At 39.9% G+C, this 18,619-nt stretch overlaps 1 protein-coding gene across 8 annotated transcripts in view; it reads left to right on the top strand.

The window, feature by feature from the left end:
* Positions 1–18,619, top strand: part of SCEL (sciellin) — a 124,349-nt gene that overhangs the window by 59,430 nt on the left and 46,300 nt on the right. For all 8 annotated transcript variants that reach the window (XM_077483071.1, XM_077483073.1, XM_077483070.1 and 5 more), the window contains 5 exons: positions 6,240–6,299; positions 10,044–10,076; positions 12,348–12,422; positions 16,113–16,175; positions 18,336–18,407. In XM_077483071.1, the coding sequence (XP_077339197.1) occupies positions 6,240–6,299; positions 10,044–10,076; positions 12,348–12,422; positions 16,113–16,175; positions 18,336–18,407 (303 nt within the window). The remainder of the gene's footprint in view (positions 1–6,239; positions 6,300–10,043; positions 10,077–12,347; positions 12,423–16,112; positions 16,176–18,335; positions 18,408–18,619) is intronic.

The following is an 18,619-nucleotide window of genomic DNA, read 5'->3' as shown; positions in this document are numbered from 1 at the left end:
CTGCTGCATCTCCTGAATGTCCCTTAACATAGTGATCTAGCTAAAGTGCATGCCCTCAGAGATTACTGTGACCTTTTCTGTCAGCACAAAGTAGTCTGTAAATCTCTTCTGCACTCATACTATTAATATTTTACTCATTCAATAGGAAGCCCAAGTGGCTTGTTTTTATTTGGGTATGTGCTTTTCTGTTATTTTCTCCTATGCATATCTTATATAGTATATACCATACAAGTAAGTGATTTTAATTATTATTATTATACAGGATTTATATAGCGCCGAGAGTTTGTGCAGCGCTTTACAACATTAGGGCAGAAAGTACAATTACAATACAATTTAATACAGGAAGAATCAGAGAGTCCTGCTCGTTAGAGCTTACAATCTAGGAGGGAGGGTCAAGTGATACGAAAGGGTAATAACCATGGGAGATGATCAGATGAAGGAAATAAAAGAACAGTTGTTAGGTGGAGGCAGGATAGGCTTCTCCTAAGAGAAAAGTTTTCAGGGATCGCCTAAAAGTAGATAGATTTGGAGATAGTCTGACAGATTGGTGTAGGGCAGTGATGGTGAACCTTGGCACCCCAGATGTTTTGGAACTACATTTCCCATGATGCTCATGCACTCTGCAGTGTAGATGAGTATCCTGGGAATTGTAGTTCCAAAACATCTGGAGTGCCAAGGTTCGCCATCACTGGTGTAGGGTATTCCAAAGAAATTAAGGTTGGTAAAGATATATGTATACTACAGTTAGAGAACTCAGACACTCATTATTGCAAATGAATAATCACGCTAAAACAAGCAATACATTAGTAGGCATGCATACATCACTATCTGGGTGGGAATTTGGATCTGTTGAATAAATGTTTTAAATGAAGTAGGCAGATTACATTGCCTGTGTTAAAAGCATCTGATCTCAGCATCCTTTTCTGACTTGTAGGTTATAGCTTAGTTACAGAATAGACGCAGTACAGCTGACCATGAATTCCTTCCATTTGCTGTTATATTCATCTCCAAGAGTTGGAGAATTTCTTTATTATACATTTGCTCAGGGATGGATTTCTGCATTATCAGCTTAGACTCTGGTCAGGATGTCAGGACTGCCAGTGTACAGTGCAGATAAAGTTCACTCCCTCAGATTTTGTACACCTAGAATTGAACTGCTAGCAGAATAAGATGATAGTAAAGTCCAACTGCTCTGGTCATTGGTTCAGGTGGTACTGATATTAGTGATATAGTAACCAAGCTATCGCTTTCAGCCTCTCTACCCCCGGTGTCTTTAGGTCTTGTGGGGCTTAGGTGTCTGAATCTTTTAAAGTGGTTCTAAAAGCAGAAGTTTTTTTTTTACAATAATGCATTCTCTGCATTAAAGTAAAAAACCTACTGTGCAACAGGATCCCCCAGCTTCTCCTTATACTTACCTGAGCCTGATCTTGATCCAGCAATGTGCCTGAGATTGTCTGTACATTATTTGAATTACATTGATAGTCACAGTAGGGGCCCTTACATTGTTGGTCATTGGTGAAGAATCCCCATTCCTCTACGGTTCTTCTCCACTCTCCGGTTCTTCTCCTCTCTGCTCTGTTCTCTCTCTCTGCTATCTTCTGCTCTTCTGCTGGGTCTTCTCCCTCTGTTCTTCTTCCGATGTTAACTCAACGCGATCTCCCGGTGTAATGCTGGGTCCACCATGTGCAATGACTCATATTGCCATGGGGCGGAGCCACCCGGTAATGCAAGTTAGAGGCCACGCCTCGTGTGATGTCATCACCCCAGCATGCCCAGGGTTATGACATCACAAGGGGTGTGACCTCTAACTTATGTCACCGGGTGGCCCCACCCCATGCCAATATAAGTCATTGCACACGGCGGACCCAGCATTACAGCGGGAGATCGCATCAAGTCAACATCAGAAGGAGAACAGAGGGAGAAGACCCAGAAACAGAGCAGACGATAGGGGAGAGAGAGGACAGCGCAGAGAGGAGAAGAACCAGAGTATGGAGAAGAACCAGAGAGATGTCGCCAGAAGAGTGAGAAGAGCTGGAGCTGCCTGAATAAAATACTTTACTGTGTAGTGTGTTTATTTTTGACACTTTTTTTATTTAGGGGTACTACCCCATATTCATTCACCTAGGGTGGGGGGGCCATGATCTGGGGGGCCCACTGTTAAAGTGGGCTTCCAGATCACGATAAGTCCCCATCCGCAGACCCCAACAAGCATAGAGCAAAGGTTGTCGGGAAGAGGCCCTTGTCCTTATCAACATGGGGACAAGGTGCTTTGGGGTGGGGGCGCAGGGCCCCGCTGCCCCAAAGCACAAACCCCCCATATTGAGGGCATGTGGCCTGGTATGGTCCAGGAGGGGGGCGCTCGCTTGCCCCCCCTTTCCTGACCTGCCGGGCTGTATGCTCGGATAAGGGTCTGGTATAGATCTTGGGGGGAACCTCACGCAAAATGTTGGCGGTGTTCCCCTTCAAGATTCTAAGCACACAAGTTGCACCGCAAGTCGGATCATCTTGATCCGACTTCTGGTGCGTCTTCTATTCAAATCAATGGGCTCCTGCAGGGAACCATTGATCTTGAATAGAGACAGAGAAACACGGCTGAAAGCTAGCGTGGCTAAACGTGCATTGACGGCAATGCAAAACGTGAAAAAAATAGCGTTTTTGATGCCGCTTTTCTCCTGGTGTTGGTACTAGCTTTACAGCTCGTTTTTTAAAAACGCCCGTGGGCATGTAGCCTTAGAACAGCGGCTCATCTCAAGCTCTTCAGTTTTTTTTTTTCGTTCAGCTCACTGGGTTGAGCGAAAAAACTAATAGTGTTTACTAGGCTTTACATTGGAGGTCAATTATAGTGGTCAGCGTGAGTCCAACTAAACAAATCTTTGATGTCAGTGACTAGCTAAGTTAGCAGAGGTCCCACTGCACAAATGGTTCCGGCTCTGCCATTTGTTAAAATCATTAATTGGAAACAATAGCTTTCCATCTTATGGATCACATTTAGCATTTAACAATTTAGCAGTTCACATGCATATTACTCTTCTGCAGATATGTTCACAATCACAAGTGATACAATGTAAAGTGCAATAATGCAGGTGGCACAGGAGCCTATTACTGGGCTGGAGTAAAAGATTTCATGTCTGAGAACTCTTTGTCCTTTTTTTTTTTTAGAAGAATAACTGTATGAATCAGAGTTTGTACTGGACAAGCTTTGCTTACTTTGGCTTCATTCACAGCATTTTACTTGTCATGGAAGAAATCGACATGAATGCTTCTAGTGTTCTTTGCATCCTGTGTTATTATCATTGTTGCATTTATTTTTGTCACTGTAATTTATAAGGCGTCAGCATAAATTCTGACACAGACAATAGATAATACCTAAAAATGTGTGAACGATTACTTTCAAGTTCATATGTAATCGTGATTATTGATTTAAATAATGATAAAAAAAAGAGAGGCTGAACCATAATTAATAGACAGCATAACAGTTTGCATGGGCTGGTTTGGAATCATTTTTCCCTATTAAACATCAGCATTTCAGACAAATGTCTAACTGCTTAGGGAATGTGGTGACATTTCACTGTGCAACGATTATCCAATCACATTATAGGAAACGTTAAATTTTTTTTTAATTTACTTGTACATGATTGAGTTTTAAAGTCACTAGAGCGTCACTACATTCACCAAGCTGTGGGGTTAATTCCCTTGCAAAATGCCACTTCCTATGTGGGCAACCTATTTTCCTTAAGTAAATCAACCCCACCTCATGTAGGAAAAGGATGACCTCACCCCCATGTCTACCCCCCATTGGGCAAGTGTCATTCCTGAGTGACAGATAAACATGGGGCAGGGTTACCCGGTGGCATCACTGAGAAATCCCTCCCTTATAATGACACTAGCCCAATGAGAGGTAGACACTAGGGATGAGCTTCGAGTTCGAGTCAAACTCATGTTCTACTCGATGGATATTTAGGGGGACCCCCATGTCAATTTTTTTTTTAATTTGACACGGGGTTCCCCTTAATATCCATGTCAGACCTGAAGGGCCTGGTAATTGAATTTAGGGGAACCCCCACGCTTTTTTTTTTTTTTTTTTAATCAATGAGTGAAAAAATTGTCGGCTAATACAGAGAACACTCATTGAGTGTTCTCTGTATTACGGGGAGCCGACAATTTAGCCGCAAGTGATTTTAAAAGACTTTTTTTCCTGCACAAATGACACTTTGTGCAGGGACAGTTCTAAGCACCAGAAACATGCGCCCCTTCACAGGCATACTATAGATACCCCCCAGCTACGAAATTTAAAGGAACATTACACTTTTATTGTTTCACTTTAATCATTATTAAAATCACTGCTCCTGAAAAAACTGCAGTTTTTAAAACTTTTTTGCATTGATCCATGTCCCCTGGGGCAGGACCCGGGTCCCCAAACACTTTTTAGGACAGTACCCTGCATATTACCCTTCTGTTCGCAGGTTCTGGTGCGAACCGAACAGGGGGGTGTTCGGCTCATCCCTAGTAGACACAGAGGTTGGGTCACCCAGTTACGTCACTGGCTAACTCAGCCCTTATGTTTACCTATCATTTGGCTGTGTCCCTGGATGGGAACAGTCGTGTTCAGGCAGGGGCGTTTTTATTTCCATTCGTGTTCGCCATTTTTATGTTATATTTTGAATAAAAGACTTGTCAAAAACTGTTGTGTTCTTATTAACGTTGACTTTTTTGGTAAATGTGTAGGGGTAATATGTTCCCCATACTCATTTACATGGAGGGTTGGGGCCCCCTTTGGGACAAGGTGCTTTGGGGGGCCCCCCGCCTCAAAGCACCAAACCATGTTGATAATATATTGTCTGGTGTTGTTCAGAAGAGGGTGGGAGCTTACTCACCCCCCGTCTTTCCTGGCCTTTTCGAGCTGCATGTTCAGGTAAGGGTCGTTAATATTTTTTTTCACACCATTTTTATTTATAATTTTGGCATGGGGTTCCTCTTAAAAACCATACTAGACTCAAAAGCCCTGGTATGAATGGGGGCAACCTCACACTGTTTTTTTTTCAGAATTTTTCATTGTCAGTATTATGGGGTCCCCAGGAAATAGGAGAAGATTATGGGGCCCCCGGGCAATAGGAGATTATGGGGTCCCCAGGCAATAGGAGATTATGGGGCCCCCAGTCAATAGGAGATTATGGGGCCAGTATTCTTTTGTTTATATTTCAGCTGTCAGCAGGGAAATCTGCTGACTGCTGATGAGTCATTGGTTGTTAAGAACATGCCGGCTGGCTTCCTGGCCTGCTCCTTAACAAGCAGCTATTCTTCACACAGAATTTGAAACGGTTGATCATTTTTCGACCAATCCAAATTCAAATTGTTTCAAAAATCTGGAATTCGTTAGAAAATGAATAAACTTAACAAAACTAAACAAATTCCAAAACGAATTTACATAACGAATCTATCCGAAATGAAACTAAACATATTTCTGCACATGTTTATGGCAAACACAGCACAGAGTATACATTATATTTTTATATTTGTGTTATTTCGTAACACCAGTTCTGGTCTATTCTAATGCAATTACATAACCAATGGAATGTTTTTTTTTTTTAATTTATTAGGCAAATTAAAGACATTGAAAGAATTTGTGTGCTCTGTATATAAAGAATTATGGTACATTTTCACATATTTGATAATAGAGTCCCTTTAAGACAACACATCTTTATTTTAGGTATGAAGGCTTATTTATAAATTTTTATCCATACTGATTTAGACAAAATGCTTAAGGTTCATTGTGTGATAAAGGTTTTCTATACATTGCTGAAGAATAAAAATCAGCATGAATGCAGAATCATTAGCTATTTAGCACAATTGGATTTGTCTTTATTATACAGGGAACATTGGAGGTTACTTACTAAAGGAAAATCCACTTTGCACTGAAAGTGCACTTAGAAGTAAAGTCGCTGTAGATCCGAGGGGGACATGCAAGGAAAAAACAAAAAAAAATGCATTTTAGCTTGCATGTTATTGGATGATAAAATCAGCAGAGCTTCCCCTCATTTCAGATCTACCCTCAGATTTACAGCGACTGCACTTCCAAGAGCACTTTCAGTGCAAAGTGGATTTGCCTTTTATAAATAACCCCCATTGTGTTACAAATTGTCTTACAAATCTTCATTACAATTCTGTTTCTAAATAATTGATACAACACAAGCATAGTAACAGTGAAATCCTGGTTAAAAACTTTATTTTATTCTATGCAGGAAGTCCTGGGCTCCAACAAACAGGAACACAACCATCACAACAACCACAGAAACCAAACCGTAAGAAAAATATCAATGTTATAGTGTGCAACATGTATACATTTCTGTGTAGAAGTACCGAAAAACTGTACACCGGTGAGGTGTAAATCTCACAATGTACAACTTAACACATGACAATAAGGGTTCAAACCAATCTGTGGTCAAGTTGATGGTATGGACCATGTAAAATAACCACTGCGCACCAAGTGCACCACATAGAAATTGCACAAACACATTACATGCATGTTCAATACAGGGAAAAGCTGGTGATAAGCAGGGTTACGAATTTTCAGACCTTCTCACAGTGATAGGTCCATAGGTCCATAAAAGAAAATAAAAAACTGGATTTTTTTTGCTTCTTCTTTTCACCATGAATTCTCGGTGATAAGTACAAAGAAAGTAATTGGAATGGACCTGCTTAATAAATGGTGAAAGACAGAAATGTTTTATAACCACAATGAATATGGATAAAAGACCCCTAGGTATATCACCAAGTCAGATTTAATGATAAAGGCATTCTTTAGGTGAAAAGATTCAGGAAGTGACCATTTTACATATTAAAGCGGTATTAAGGGCAAAACAAAAAAAATAATAAATGACAGCCTGACAATCATTAGATGTGGTGGCTGCAACAGTTTTCTTTTCTTAGACTTTTTTCCCCTCTGTTTTCACCTGTTGGTCTGGCCAGTAAAGTGCCTCTTGTATCAGTGAGACACAACTTTGGATGAATGAGCACAGGGGCACCTTTGGACAGCAGCAGTGTCAGTTTGGGGGGAGGAAAGTCTCATGCCGCGTACACACGATTGGAATTCCAGACAAAAAAAGACCGATGAGAGCTTTTAATCGAAAAATGCAACCGTGTGTATGCTCCATTGGAATTTAGCTGTCCGAATTCCCGCCAGCCAAAAATTGATAGCATGTTCTCAATTTTCCCAACGGAAAAACTTTCTATCGGTAATTCCGATCATGTGTATGCAATTCCGACACGCCAAAAATCACGCATGCTCAGATTCAACTACGAGACAGAAGCTATTGGCTGCTGGCTATTGAACTTCCTTTTTCTAGTTGTGTCATACGTGTTGTACGTCACCGCGTTATAAATGATTGGAATTTGGTGTGACTGTGTGTAGGCAGGAATTCCGTTAGGAAAACCACCAGAGCTTTTCCGACCAGAATTCCAATCATGTGTACGCGGCATTAGATGTACTAACAAATTTAGATACATTAACAAATTTAAGCCAAACTCCAGCTAATACTTTATAATCAGTTACAGTTTTTGGGGATTCAGTTCTGTGTGCTTTTTTTCTACATTAAAAATGCCACAGTGTTTTTCATGTATTCCAATGGCTCTAGTTCACACCATGCAGTCAGTTTCTGGTCAGTTTCCGGTGCAGAAACTAACAGGAAACTGACTGTATGGTGTGAACTAGAGCCATTGGAAAAAAGCACCCAAAACTGCACGGAACTGCATTTGGTGTGAACTGGCCCTAAGAGCTCATTCACAACAGCCAACGTGCTAAAATATATACTAGTGTGCATTGTGTAGGGTCGGTGCAACACACTGTTACAACGTATGACTCAGTTTACTATTTTTCTTCTTTCTTTTTTTTTAAAAAAGTGACAACGCTATGCACTACAGTATGTTGTGATAGGCTATGATATAGTGTGAACCAGACACCTAGAAAACCCTAAAAACCTAGTTACCCTAACATTTTATATTCCTGATATGTGTCTGTTGTACTATGTACTCTTGTGAAAAAAATATCTTGTTCTCATCGTATTCCTTCCTGTGTGAAATTCCTGGTGATCCTGCCAGCTCCCCTGCTTTCCTATTGCAAACTGGCCACACTAGGCACAAGAGCACATCCATCCCAGTGTGTTCAGTTTTGGTCTGTGCAGGCCAGTCAAGTTCCTCCAACCCAAACTTGCTCATCCATGTCTTTATGGACCTTGCGTTGTTCACTGGTGCACAGTCATATTGGAACAGGTTGGGCCATCCCCAAACTGTTCCCACAAAGTTGATATTGTCCAAAATGTCTTGGTATGCTGACACCTTAAGAGTTCCCTTCACTAGACCTAAGGGACTGAGCCCAACCCCAGAAAAACGAACCCACACCATAATCCCCCCTCCACCAAATCATTTGGACCAGTGCACAAAGCAAGGTCCATAGAGACATGGATGAGCGAGTTTGGGGTGAAGGAACACAACTGGCCTGCACAGTGTCCTGACCTCAACCAGATAGAACACCTTTGGGATGAATTAGAGTGGAGACTGTGAGCCAGCCTTGTCATTGAACATCAGTGCCTGACCTCACAAATGCGTTTCTGAAAGAATGGTCAAACATTCCCATAGACACACTCCTAAAACTTGCTGACAGCCTTCCCAGAAGAGTTGAAGCTGTTATAGCTGCAAAGGGTGGGCCATACTCTACTCTAGTCTAAGCCCCTGTACACACGGTCAGAGATTTCCATCAACCAAATCCGTCGGATTTTGTCCGTCAGATTTAGTCTGACGGATTGTGTCCGAAACTGTTGCATACACACGGTCGGATTAAGTTGTCGAAAAATCCGATCTTTCAGAACGTGATGACGTAATTTCGTTACGATGGGACTAGATTCAGGCTAGTAGCCAATAGCTTTGATGTAGGAATTTGATCTGAGCATGCGTGGCACTTGGTCCGATCAAAATTCTCTACACATGATCGGATTACGTCCGACCGGCCCAGTTGGTTGGGAAATATTTCCAACATGTTGGAAAATTGGGTCCGACGGAGATTCGGACGGAATCAGTCCGATGCATACCACACACAGTCGGATTATCTGACGACGCGGTCCGATAAGACGCATTCCGACGGATTCTCCGTCCGTGTGTACAGGGCATAAGACTGGGATGCCATTAAAGTTCATATACGTGTAAAGGCAGACATCCTAATACTTTTGGGAATATAGTGTATATCTATATGTATACAAATATACACACAGACACATTTCTTTTTACTGTGCAAAAAAAAAAAAACATTTTCCTCTCATAGCTTTAACATAATATTATGTTAAATTTTACTTTTATTATAGAAATAATAATAATTTGGGGCTATTTATGCAAAATGTGCGGGTTCGGTAGGAACTGGGCAAATTTCGGACCCTGTGTACTGCTGTCTGTTCAGAAACTGGTCTGACAACCAGCTTTTTGTCAGTCATGCTACGAAACCAGCAATCAATCAGTGCTTGCAGTCAGTGGCTGCAAGTGCTGATCAGTGTATTCTGAAAGGGAGGGAGTCCTTGCAGCTACATCGCTTGTGTTGATGCAGGGGTCTGTATGTTTTTTTGTCCTTCAACCTGCTGCTTGAACAAAAGAATAACTGTGTGTGTACCTAGCTTTAGTCACATATGGGGAATGAATAACCTATGACCCTTTCTATCAGGATCATATGTTTCCTTTCACAAATGCTTTAAAAGCCTTCTCTGCACACCACAGTGATATTTCACTGCTACTTACCATGACTTATCACCATGTTAATTCGGCCACTTAAACAGGCTGAAACTGTTCTCCAGCAGTGAGAAAAAAATCACAGTGATGTGAAGAGAAAAGATGAACTGTGATAATAGAGGCATTATCATGGTTTATTAAATTGATTAATGTATAGTAAAGATGGACAATAACAGTTAAATAGACTGCATTTATGGATAACGATTCATTTACATAGCTACAAATTACAATGTTGCAATGTCTATTAAGTAATTATGTTATTTTTTACTCATCAACAGGGCTGTTCCTAGCAAACCAGATGGACAAAAAATGTAAGATCTTTTATTAACAGTTTTATTACTGCTTAGTAGCCTCCCCGGCTGATTATGTCAAATTTTTTGCGTCTCAAAGCGGTACAATTATTTTGCATAGAAATTTGGTGTTTTATATTGTAGGCATGTAATTCTTAGCCCTTGTACACACGGTCGGACATTCCGACGGAAAATGTCCGATCGGACTGTGTTGTTGGATAACCCGACTGTGTGTGTGCTCCATTGGACTGTTTCTGTCGGAATGTCCGACCATGTGTACAAGGACTAAGAAGAGTTGGGCTATAAAATTTTCCGACAACATGATCCGATGGGACTTTGTCCGATCGTTTGTAGAGAATTCCGATCGGACAAAGTGCCACGCATGCTCAGATCAAATTCCTAGACAAAAACTATTGGCTACTAGCCTGAACGTAGTCCCGTCATAATGAAATAACGTCATCACGTTCTGAATGATCGGATTTTCCGACAACTTTGTCCGACCATGTGTATGCAACACAAGTTTCAGACAAAATCCGATGGATTTTGTTGTCGGAATTGCCGACCGTGTGTACAAAAGCTTAGCAATAACACACTTAAATCAGTCCAAACAAGAGTCCAATAGATATCCCGGGTATGATGACGCTTGAAACACAAAATCATAAATTATAATTTAATAAATATATATATATATAAATAATTATAAAAAATAATAATATAATAATGATAAAATTAATTTCCCCATAATTCCCTATCGCTCAATTCTGCAAGTGTTCTAATTTACTATCACTGTTTTCTAGCTGGTCTAAAACCACTTTTGACGTAAAGGGACACTTTTTTGTTGCTATGGACAATCTCCAGTTTCCAGGCAGAAAGAACAGTATAGATCATATAAAACTGCATGCAGGGCATTGGACAAAGCACTGGGGACAAAAGGGATGTGAAATAATTTCATACAGTAATGTAATCTGTAAGATTACAGTGTACTGTATGTATTATGATTTTTCACCTTTTTGAATTTGCTGCCGGGCTCCGCCCCCATGCGTCGCAGCGCTCGCAGGGAACAGAGCCTGGCACAGAGAGGCATCGGGCGGAGGACAGAGCCCACAGACACAGTGGGGAGACATTGAAGGATCCTGGGGACAAGGTAAGCATACCGCACCAGGATCCTGCAATGCAATTCCGAGTGTGGCTCGGGGGTTACCGCTAATGGTGCTGAAATTTAACCATGAAACACACTCGGGAAAACCCCCAGGAAGATTAAGTAAAAGAAGAAAGGAAATCATATCAAAATAATTAAGAACATCTATTATAATCAACATAGCTTAATTTATAAAATAAAATATTCCTCCTTTCTGATTACATCTGTATAATATAATTGATAGGAATCCCTTTCTTATACAGTATAACTAACCACATTAAAGAGAACCTGGGGGGTAATTTATGAAAGGCAAATCCACTTTGCCCTACAAGTGCAAACTACAAGTGCAAAGTGCACTTGAAATTGCAGTGAAAGTGCACTTGGAAGTGCAGTTGCTGTAAATCTAAGGGGTAGATCTGAAATGAGTGGAAGCTCTGCTGATTTTATTATCCAATCATGTGCAAGCTAAAATGTTGTTTTTTACTTTCCTTGCATGTGCACTTTCACTGCAATTTCATGCGCACTTTGCACTTGTAGTTTGCATTTGTAGTGCAAAGTGGATTTGCCTTAAGTAAATAACCCCCCCCCCCCCCCCCCCCCAACACAACTGGATTGAAAGAGTATAGCCAAAGCTTTTTTGTTCATACTACTTTTCTCTGTCACAGGAACGCACTTACTTTTGTCCTGTGACCCAGAATCAACATACAGTGGGCTTTAGCCACACCAGGCTCTGGAAGGATCCCGACCATATTGCCAGGGTCTACGCAGATACAAAGTATATATTCCACATCAGATAGAGCATGGTTCGGGTTTGGAGCCCTGCATAATATTTCTCTATGCCTCTGTGGTCCCTGAAACTGCTAACTTGCAAGATACAACATAGATTATAGAGCTGTTTGCAAAGTCTGCATATTTTTGAATTACTAGTTATGAATCCAAGATATCTGAACTCTCTACTATAGATTGGGCATTTAGAAAAGAAAAACAGTATAATCAGTTGGACTGTTGTAAGTTTTATGGATAGCTGTAGAAAGGTTTTACAGTAGTATGTTAAGTAAAGTTATGATTATCCATCAATATTCAGTGTTTCACTTGGCATTTCATATGAATAAACTACTAAACTAATCCTCATATTTCTTTGTGTGTATATATAGCACCATCTACTCATCAGACACCAGGACTACAGATATGCCAACAAGGACCAGTTTTATTGACAGTGCCAGATCAAGGTATTGTTGCTAGTTGGCAGTAGTTGCTTTTAATTGCCATTAAGGTCTCCCTCTCTCTCCTCTCTCTCTTTGTATGTTTGTGTGTGTGTGTGTGTGTGTGTGTGTGTGTGTGTGTGTGTGTGTGTATATATATATATATATATATATATATATATATATATATATATATATATATATATAAAAATAATAAAATCAGTGGTTCTCATAATAAAAGTTTAGTAATAGTCATTTAAGTGATGTTTATGTGGATATGGAGTGCACCTGCAATTGTTGCACGCATCTCTAGTGTGTTTTGTGGTCAGTTAAGTGTTGATATCAGGCACATGCAGGGCTACTGATTATACATTTAGAGGATTTTGTGATTCTTAAGCCACATACAAACAATCAGACAATTTTCGGAACACGAGATGTGTGATGACAGGCCGTTGGTGGAAAATCTGACCGTTTGTATGCTCCATTGGACAATTGTTGTCAGAATTTGTACACAAGTCCGTTGGACAAAAGTCCAAAGTACAAACACGCATGCTCGGAAGCAAGGACGAGCCAGAAGCGGTTGGTCTTGTAAACTAGCATTTGTGATGTGGCAAATTATGAAATCTTGAAATGCAGCACACATTCTCTTCTTCTTTAATGGGATAATAATGAAGCTGCTTTGCTGGTGATACTGATGGAGTTATTGCAAACAAATTTTCAAAGGCTTTTTTTTTCCAGTGATATCAAGAATAATATTATTATGCTTTTTTTTTGGGCAAGTTACCACAACACCATTATCCGTAGTTTTTAAGATAAAATATCTTATATATTGGTGTCCCTTGTTAATTTTACATTGTATTTTTTTAAATGTAACTGCCTACTCCCAAACTGTCATTTGAAATAAAACACATAGCCAAGTATTATTCTACACATTTTTTTTTATTGTGCATTAAAAAAAAAGAAAACAAATAAAATTAGACATGCTATTTGCCAATAGAACTTAATCAAAAAGTGCATTCTATGCATCCAAAAATATAGAAAATAAAACAAATCAAATCATTATTCAATCAAAAAAATGTCAATGCAATAACTCCCAGGCCAATAATAAATAACACGTTATCTCCTCCAATTCCGCAACATGGCTGGTTGATGAACGGCTGTTCAGAAACTAACTGAAAAGCGTGAAATGAAAAGTGCGAACTCAAAAGTGCGAAATGAAAAGCGCGAATCAACACTCACCAAAATTATACTAACACGAAATTAGCAGGAGCCCAAAGGGTGGCGCTAAAGATCTGAAAAACAACTAAGTACGTCCTTATGTTCGTAACAATTGTGTGCCATGTATATGCAAGACAAGTTTGGGCCAACGCCCTTCGGACAAAAGTCCATGGTTTTGTTGGCTAACAATTCGCTCTTGTGTATGAGGCTTTAGAGTGCTGGAACTTGATGGCAAGAGGATAATGGGATATCCTGAGACAGAAAAAGGCTCTAGAGTTTAGGTGCATTGCAAGAATTGTCAAAGACCTAGGGCACCCTTTGGCACAAAAGGAGATAGATTTGTGAATGGTGGGTATAACCAGATTTCATTAAACACTGAAAGTGTCTGAGGATGAAGATTGCGTTAAAAAGAACCTGAGCCCACTCACTGTATTTATTGCACACACAAGCCAAAGTCCTTATACTCACAAAACTCATAACAACTGTCCTGGTAATAATGGTGACCAGGACAAATCTCCCTGGTGTGGACACAGACAGCAAGAATAACTTTTTTAAAACAGTTGGGGATAACCAAGCAACCAATGAACTCTTTAGTAAAGAGTATGTAATGTATAAAACAGCTTACACTAGTGTAGAGTATTCAGGACTATATAACATTCAATATAATATATACAGAATACAGTGGCCAGGGTTGTACAGATGAACCCCTTTGTGCCCACAATATGACTTTAAAAGTTCAAATGTAAAGGGCCCCTTACCAACTTTGCAGCAGAGAACTATGAATTGCAGCTGTGTGTCTTCCTAGTTGTAGGTTATTTTCAGGGTAGGGCTTATTTTCGGGGAAACAGGGTAGGGATTATTTGGGGGGTAGGACTTATATTGCAGCCATCACCGACAATCACGCTAGATCTTATTTTTGGGGAAACGGGGTAGCTCTCAGACCCGCTCAATTGGAAAAATTAATCATAGAGTCATTGTCAAGTTAAAGGGGTTGTAAAGGTAAATTTTTTATTTTCTACATAGCTTCCTTTAAGCTAGTGCATTGTTGGTTCACTTATCTTTTCCTTCGATTTCCCTTCTAAATGTTTTTTTTTCTTTGTTTTCTTTGTCTGAATTTCTCACTTCCTGTTCCTCCTCAGTAAGCTGTTCAGTAAGCTGTTCTGGCTGACTAACCACCAGCTCGAATGATGGTGAGAAGTTTACTGAGGAGAAACAGGAAGTGAGATATTCAGACAAAGCAAAAAAACATTTAGAAGGGAAATCAAAGGAAAGGGTAAGTGAACCAACAATGCACTAGCTCAAAGGAACCTATGTAGAAAATAAAAAAATTACCTTTACAACCCCTTTAACCGATGCATACCAGCGCTGTTGGTTTTGGCATCTCAGCTTCAAAGAACACTGGTTTAAAAAAGGTTAACAAGTACAGCAATCAGCAGTGTGTAATATACAGCACAGCTCGCAGAGTGCAACGGTCAACGGTATGTCAACATGTGCACTGTGCAGAGTGTTTATTGTAGGACTCTCTTACCTTGGTGGTCAGTTTTGGGTGGCAGTCCACTTTAAATACTTTTCCAGCTGTGGATATAATGTAGTACATAATATACATAGTGCAAATACAAATTACACTAAGAGCCGGTGCACACAGGGGCGACTCATCTGGTGACGTAGCCGCCTGACAAGTCACGTCACCGTTCTGTAAAATGGAACCGTTCTAATAGGAGCGACTCAGGTCGCTTCGACTTAGAAAAAGGTTCCTGTACTATTTTGGGGGGCGACTTGAGGCGACTTGCATTGACGTTTATACAGAAGTCGTTTTGCAAGTCGCCGCTGCTGTCGGATGCAGGTCGCCTGAGGCAGTCGTGCTGCAAGTCGTGCTGCCCCTGTGTGAACCAACTCTAAAAAGCAAAGGTAAAAATAAGACAAAACACACTGGAGTTTATTTTCTAAAGCTGAAAAGTACAAAATCAGGTTTACGTCTGCAAAGAAACCAATCAGCTTCTAACCTCAGCTTGTTCAATCAAGCTTTGGCAATAAAACCTGGAAGTGAGCCTGATTTTACACTCTTCGGCTTTAGTAAAGGAACCCCACTGTTAACTGATACCCCAAGACATACTAATTTATCAGATAAATGAAAAAAATAAAGAAATAATAAAAAAAAAAGTGTCACCTTTGGGATGCTACAAACATGAAGAATAATAGCATGTAACAGTATGGGTGGTCTCCTGTGAGGACGTGTGTGGGTTAATATCAGTCAGCTAGTTTTAATATAATCAGTTCTGGAAACGATAGACATTTGCATTTTGAGGGTTGCTATAGTAACAGCTCACCATTCTGATTGCATACACAGCATATGAACTACAATGTCTCTGCTGTAAGCAGTACATAGCTAATTCAGACTCTCCAACAAAAGCTCCCGCATTTGCATCCCGCAATTAAGTAATGTATTTTGTACTTCATGCTCATGAGATTAAGTTGTGCCCTGTGCTTTGTCATTTTTAGATTTGAAAAAACGGAAGAAAAACCTAGCCTACCCACTTCTCCACCAGCCAGAATTGACAGCAGGTAAATGTTTTATGTTATATATATTAGTTTGTACAACTGTATTGAATATGATGGTGCTAAAAAAGTAAAGAATAGCATTCACAGAATGTTTGTGGCACAGATCCTGTCAAAACATTTAGCTAAAAAAAAGTCTGTTTTGGAAACAGCAAGGGAAAGTAAGCCTTTGTACACACGGTCGGACATTCCGACGGAAAATGTCCGATCGGACCGTGTTGTCGGATAATCCAACCGTGTGTGGGCTCCATCGGACTGTTTCCGACGGAATATCCGACCAACAAAGCTTTAGAGCAGGGCTATAAAATTTTCCGACAACATGATTCCGAGAATTCCGAACGGACAAAGTGCCACGCATGCTCAGATCAAATTCCTAGACCAAAGCTATTGGCTACTAGCCTGAACGTAGTCCCATCGTAATGAAATAACGTCACCACGTTCTGGACGATGGGATTGTCCGACAACTTTGTCCGACCGTGTGTATGCAACAGTTCTGATTGTCAGAATGTCGGATTTGCAACGGATTTGGTTGTCAGAATGTCCAACCGCGTGTACAAGGGCTTAGAGTTCCTGTGGCATTTTTATTGTTGTCTGGGTCCCTATTGAGGAGATTTCCTCTTATTTCCTGTTGGAACAAGAAGTGATGGGAAACCTTTGCTTCAGGGACATTGACAAAAACAAAAACCTTTTTAGTACTGTAGGGTTTGAACTGATAATGTTTTTAATATCCCAATAAGAAAATCCTGGTTATAGGTAAACTTTGGTGAGTTAGATCAATGCCAGATCTTCATGTTTCTCAGGAATTCCAATGCTAAAGATGACCTGGGATTCCAACAAATATATGTTTTGATAAAGGTTTCTTGTTCTCTTGTCCCTACAGAGGACATTTCATTTACTCCTCAAAGGTGTCTCATTCTCCTGCCCATGCAGAGGACATTTTACTTTCTAAACAAAGTTTTTTTTGTTCTTCTGACCATGCAGAGGACATTTCACATTCTCCTCAAAGGTTTCTCGATCTCCTGTTCATTCACAGAACATTTCACTTTCTCTACAAAGGTTTCTCATTCTGTTGACCATGCAGGGGACATTTGACATTCTCCTCAAAGGTTTCTCGATCTCCTGTCCATTCACAGAACATTTCACTTTCTCCACAAAGGTTTCTCATTCTGCTGACCATGCAGGGGACATTTCACATTCTCCTCAAAGGTTTCTCGAACTCCTGTCCATTCACAGAACATTTCACTTTCTGCACAAAGGTTTCCCATTCTGCTGACCATGCAGGGGACATTTGACATTCTCCTCAAAGGTTTCTCGATCTCCTGTCCATTCACAGAACATTTCACTTTCTCCACAAAGGTTTCTCATTCTGCTGACCATGCAGGGGACATTTCACATTCTCCTCAAAGGTTTCTCATTCTGCTGACCATGCAGAGGACATTTCACATTCTCCTTAAAGTTTTCTCCTTCTCCTGCCCATTCAGAGAACATTTCACTTTCCTCACAAAAGTTTCTCCTTCTCTTGTCCACGAAGAAAACATTAAACTTTTTCCACACAGGTTTCTTGTTTTTCTGTTTGTGGAGAGGAGGTATCACTGCTGATGCTGCATTCTCCATGGTGGAAAATTAAAAAATCAACATCATAATGGTTGCAGCAGAGTTTTGTTTTGAACTACAAAGATTTTGTCTACTGTATCTGCAAAGTATAGGAAGTCAATAGCTGATTCAACATGTCAGCTTTCGATGAAAACTGAATGTAATCGTAGATGAAATAACTGTTTAAAAAGAAATCTGGGATAAAGCAAAACAACTATGTGAAAAACATCTGATAAAAGTTACCATGCATGGATCCCAAATGCTTTCCATTTCAATGAGTCAGGAAAGAGATGCATTTTCGCTGCCTTTGAACTGCTTTAAGCGCCTTCTAACACAGTCATAAATTTACTTTCAGCATGGAACTTTTAAATTATAAGCATGCATGATCACACCACTTTATTTGTTATAGGTGTGACAATAGTAGATACATACCTTTTTTTGAACATTGGCGTATATACTGTATAATTCATTGGTGGCTGCATACTTAATGAAAAATAACCATGCACTGATGTATGGTACAGTGATAAATATATTTATCATATGTATATAAATATATATATATATTTATTTTAGGCCAGCATACCCTTCTAAGCCTGTTACATCTGACAGTGGAGAAAGAAGAAGTGCATTTGACCGAAAGCAAAGGTAATAACAATGAAAGTAGGGATTTGTATAAAAATTCAATGAGGTAGTACAAAAAGCAAAAATAATGTTTAATGATCAATTTCATCAATTAGATATCATAAATGTAAAATTATGAAGATCACCCATGTAAAATACTGCATGTGCATTTTTCTAAAACTGGTGACAAATGTGCAGATCTTTCACCGGAAGCTAGCTAGAGACATTTAAATGTG

This window comes from Lithobates pipiens, unplaced genomic scaffold (genome assembly GCF_037356315.1).
Source record: "Lithobates pipiens isolate NorthernLeopardFrog02 unplaced genomic scaffold, aLitPip1_a1.2 Scaffold_16, whole genome shotgun sequence".
NCBI lineage: Eukaryota > Metazoa > Chordata > Amphibia > Anura > Ranidae > Lithobates > Lithobates pipiens.
The sequence above is the reverse complement of the archived record's forward strand: the minus strand, read 5'-3'. Positions and strand labels throughout refer to the sequence as shown.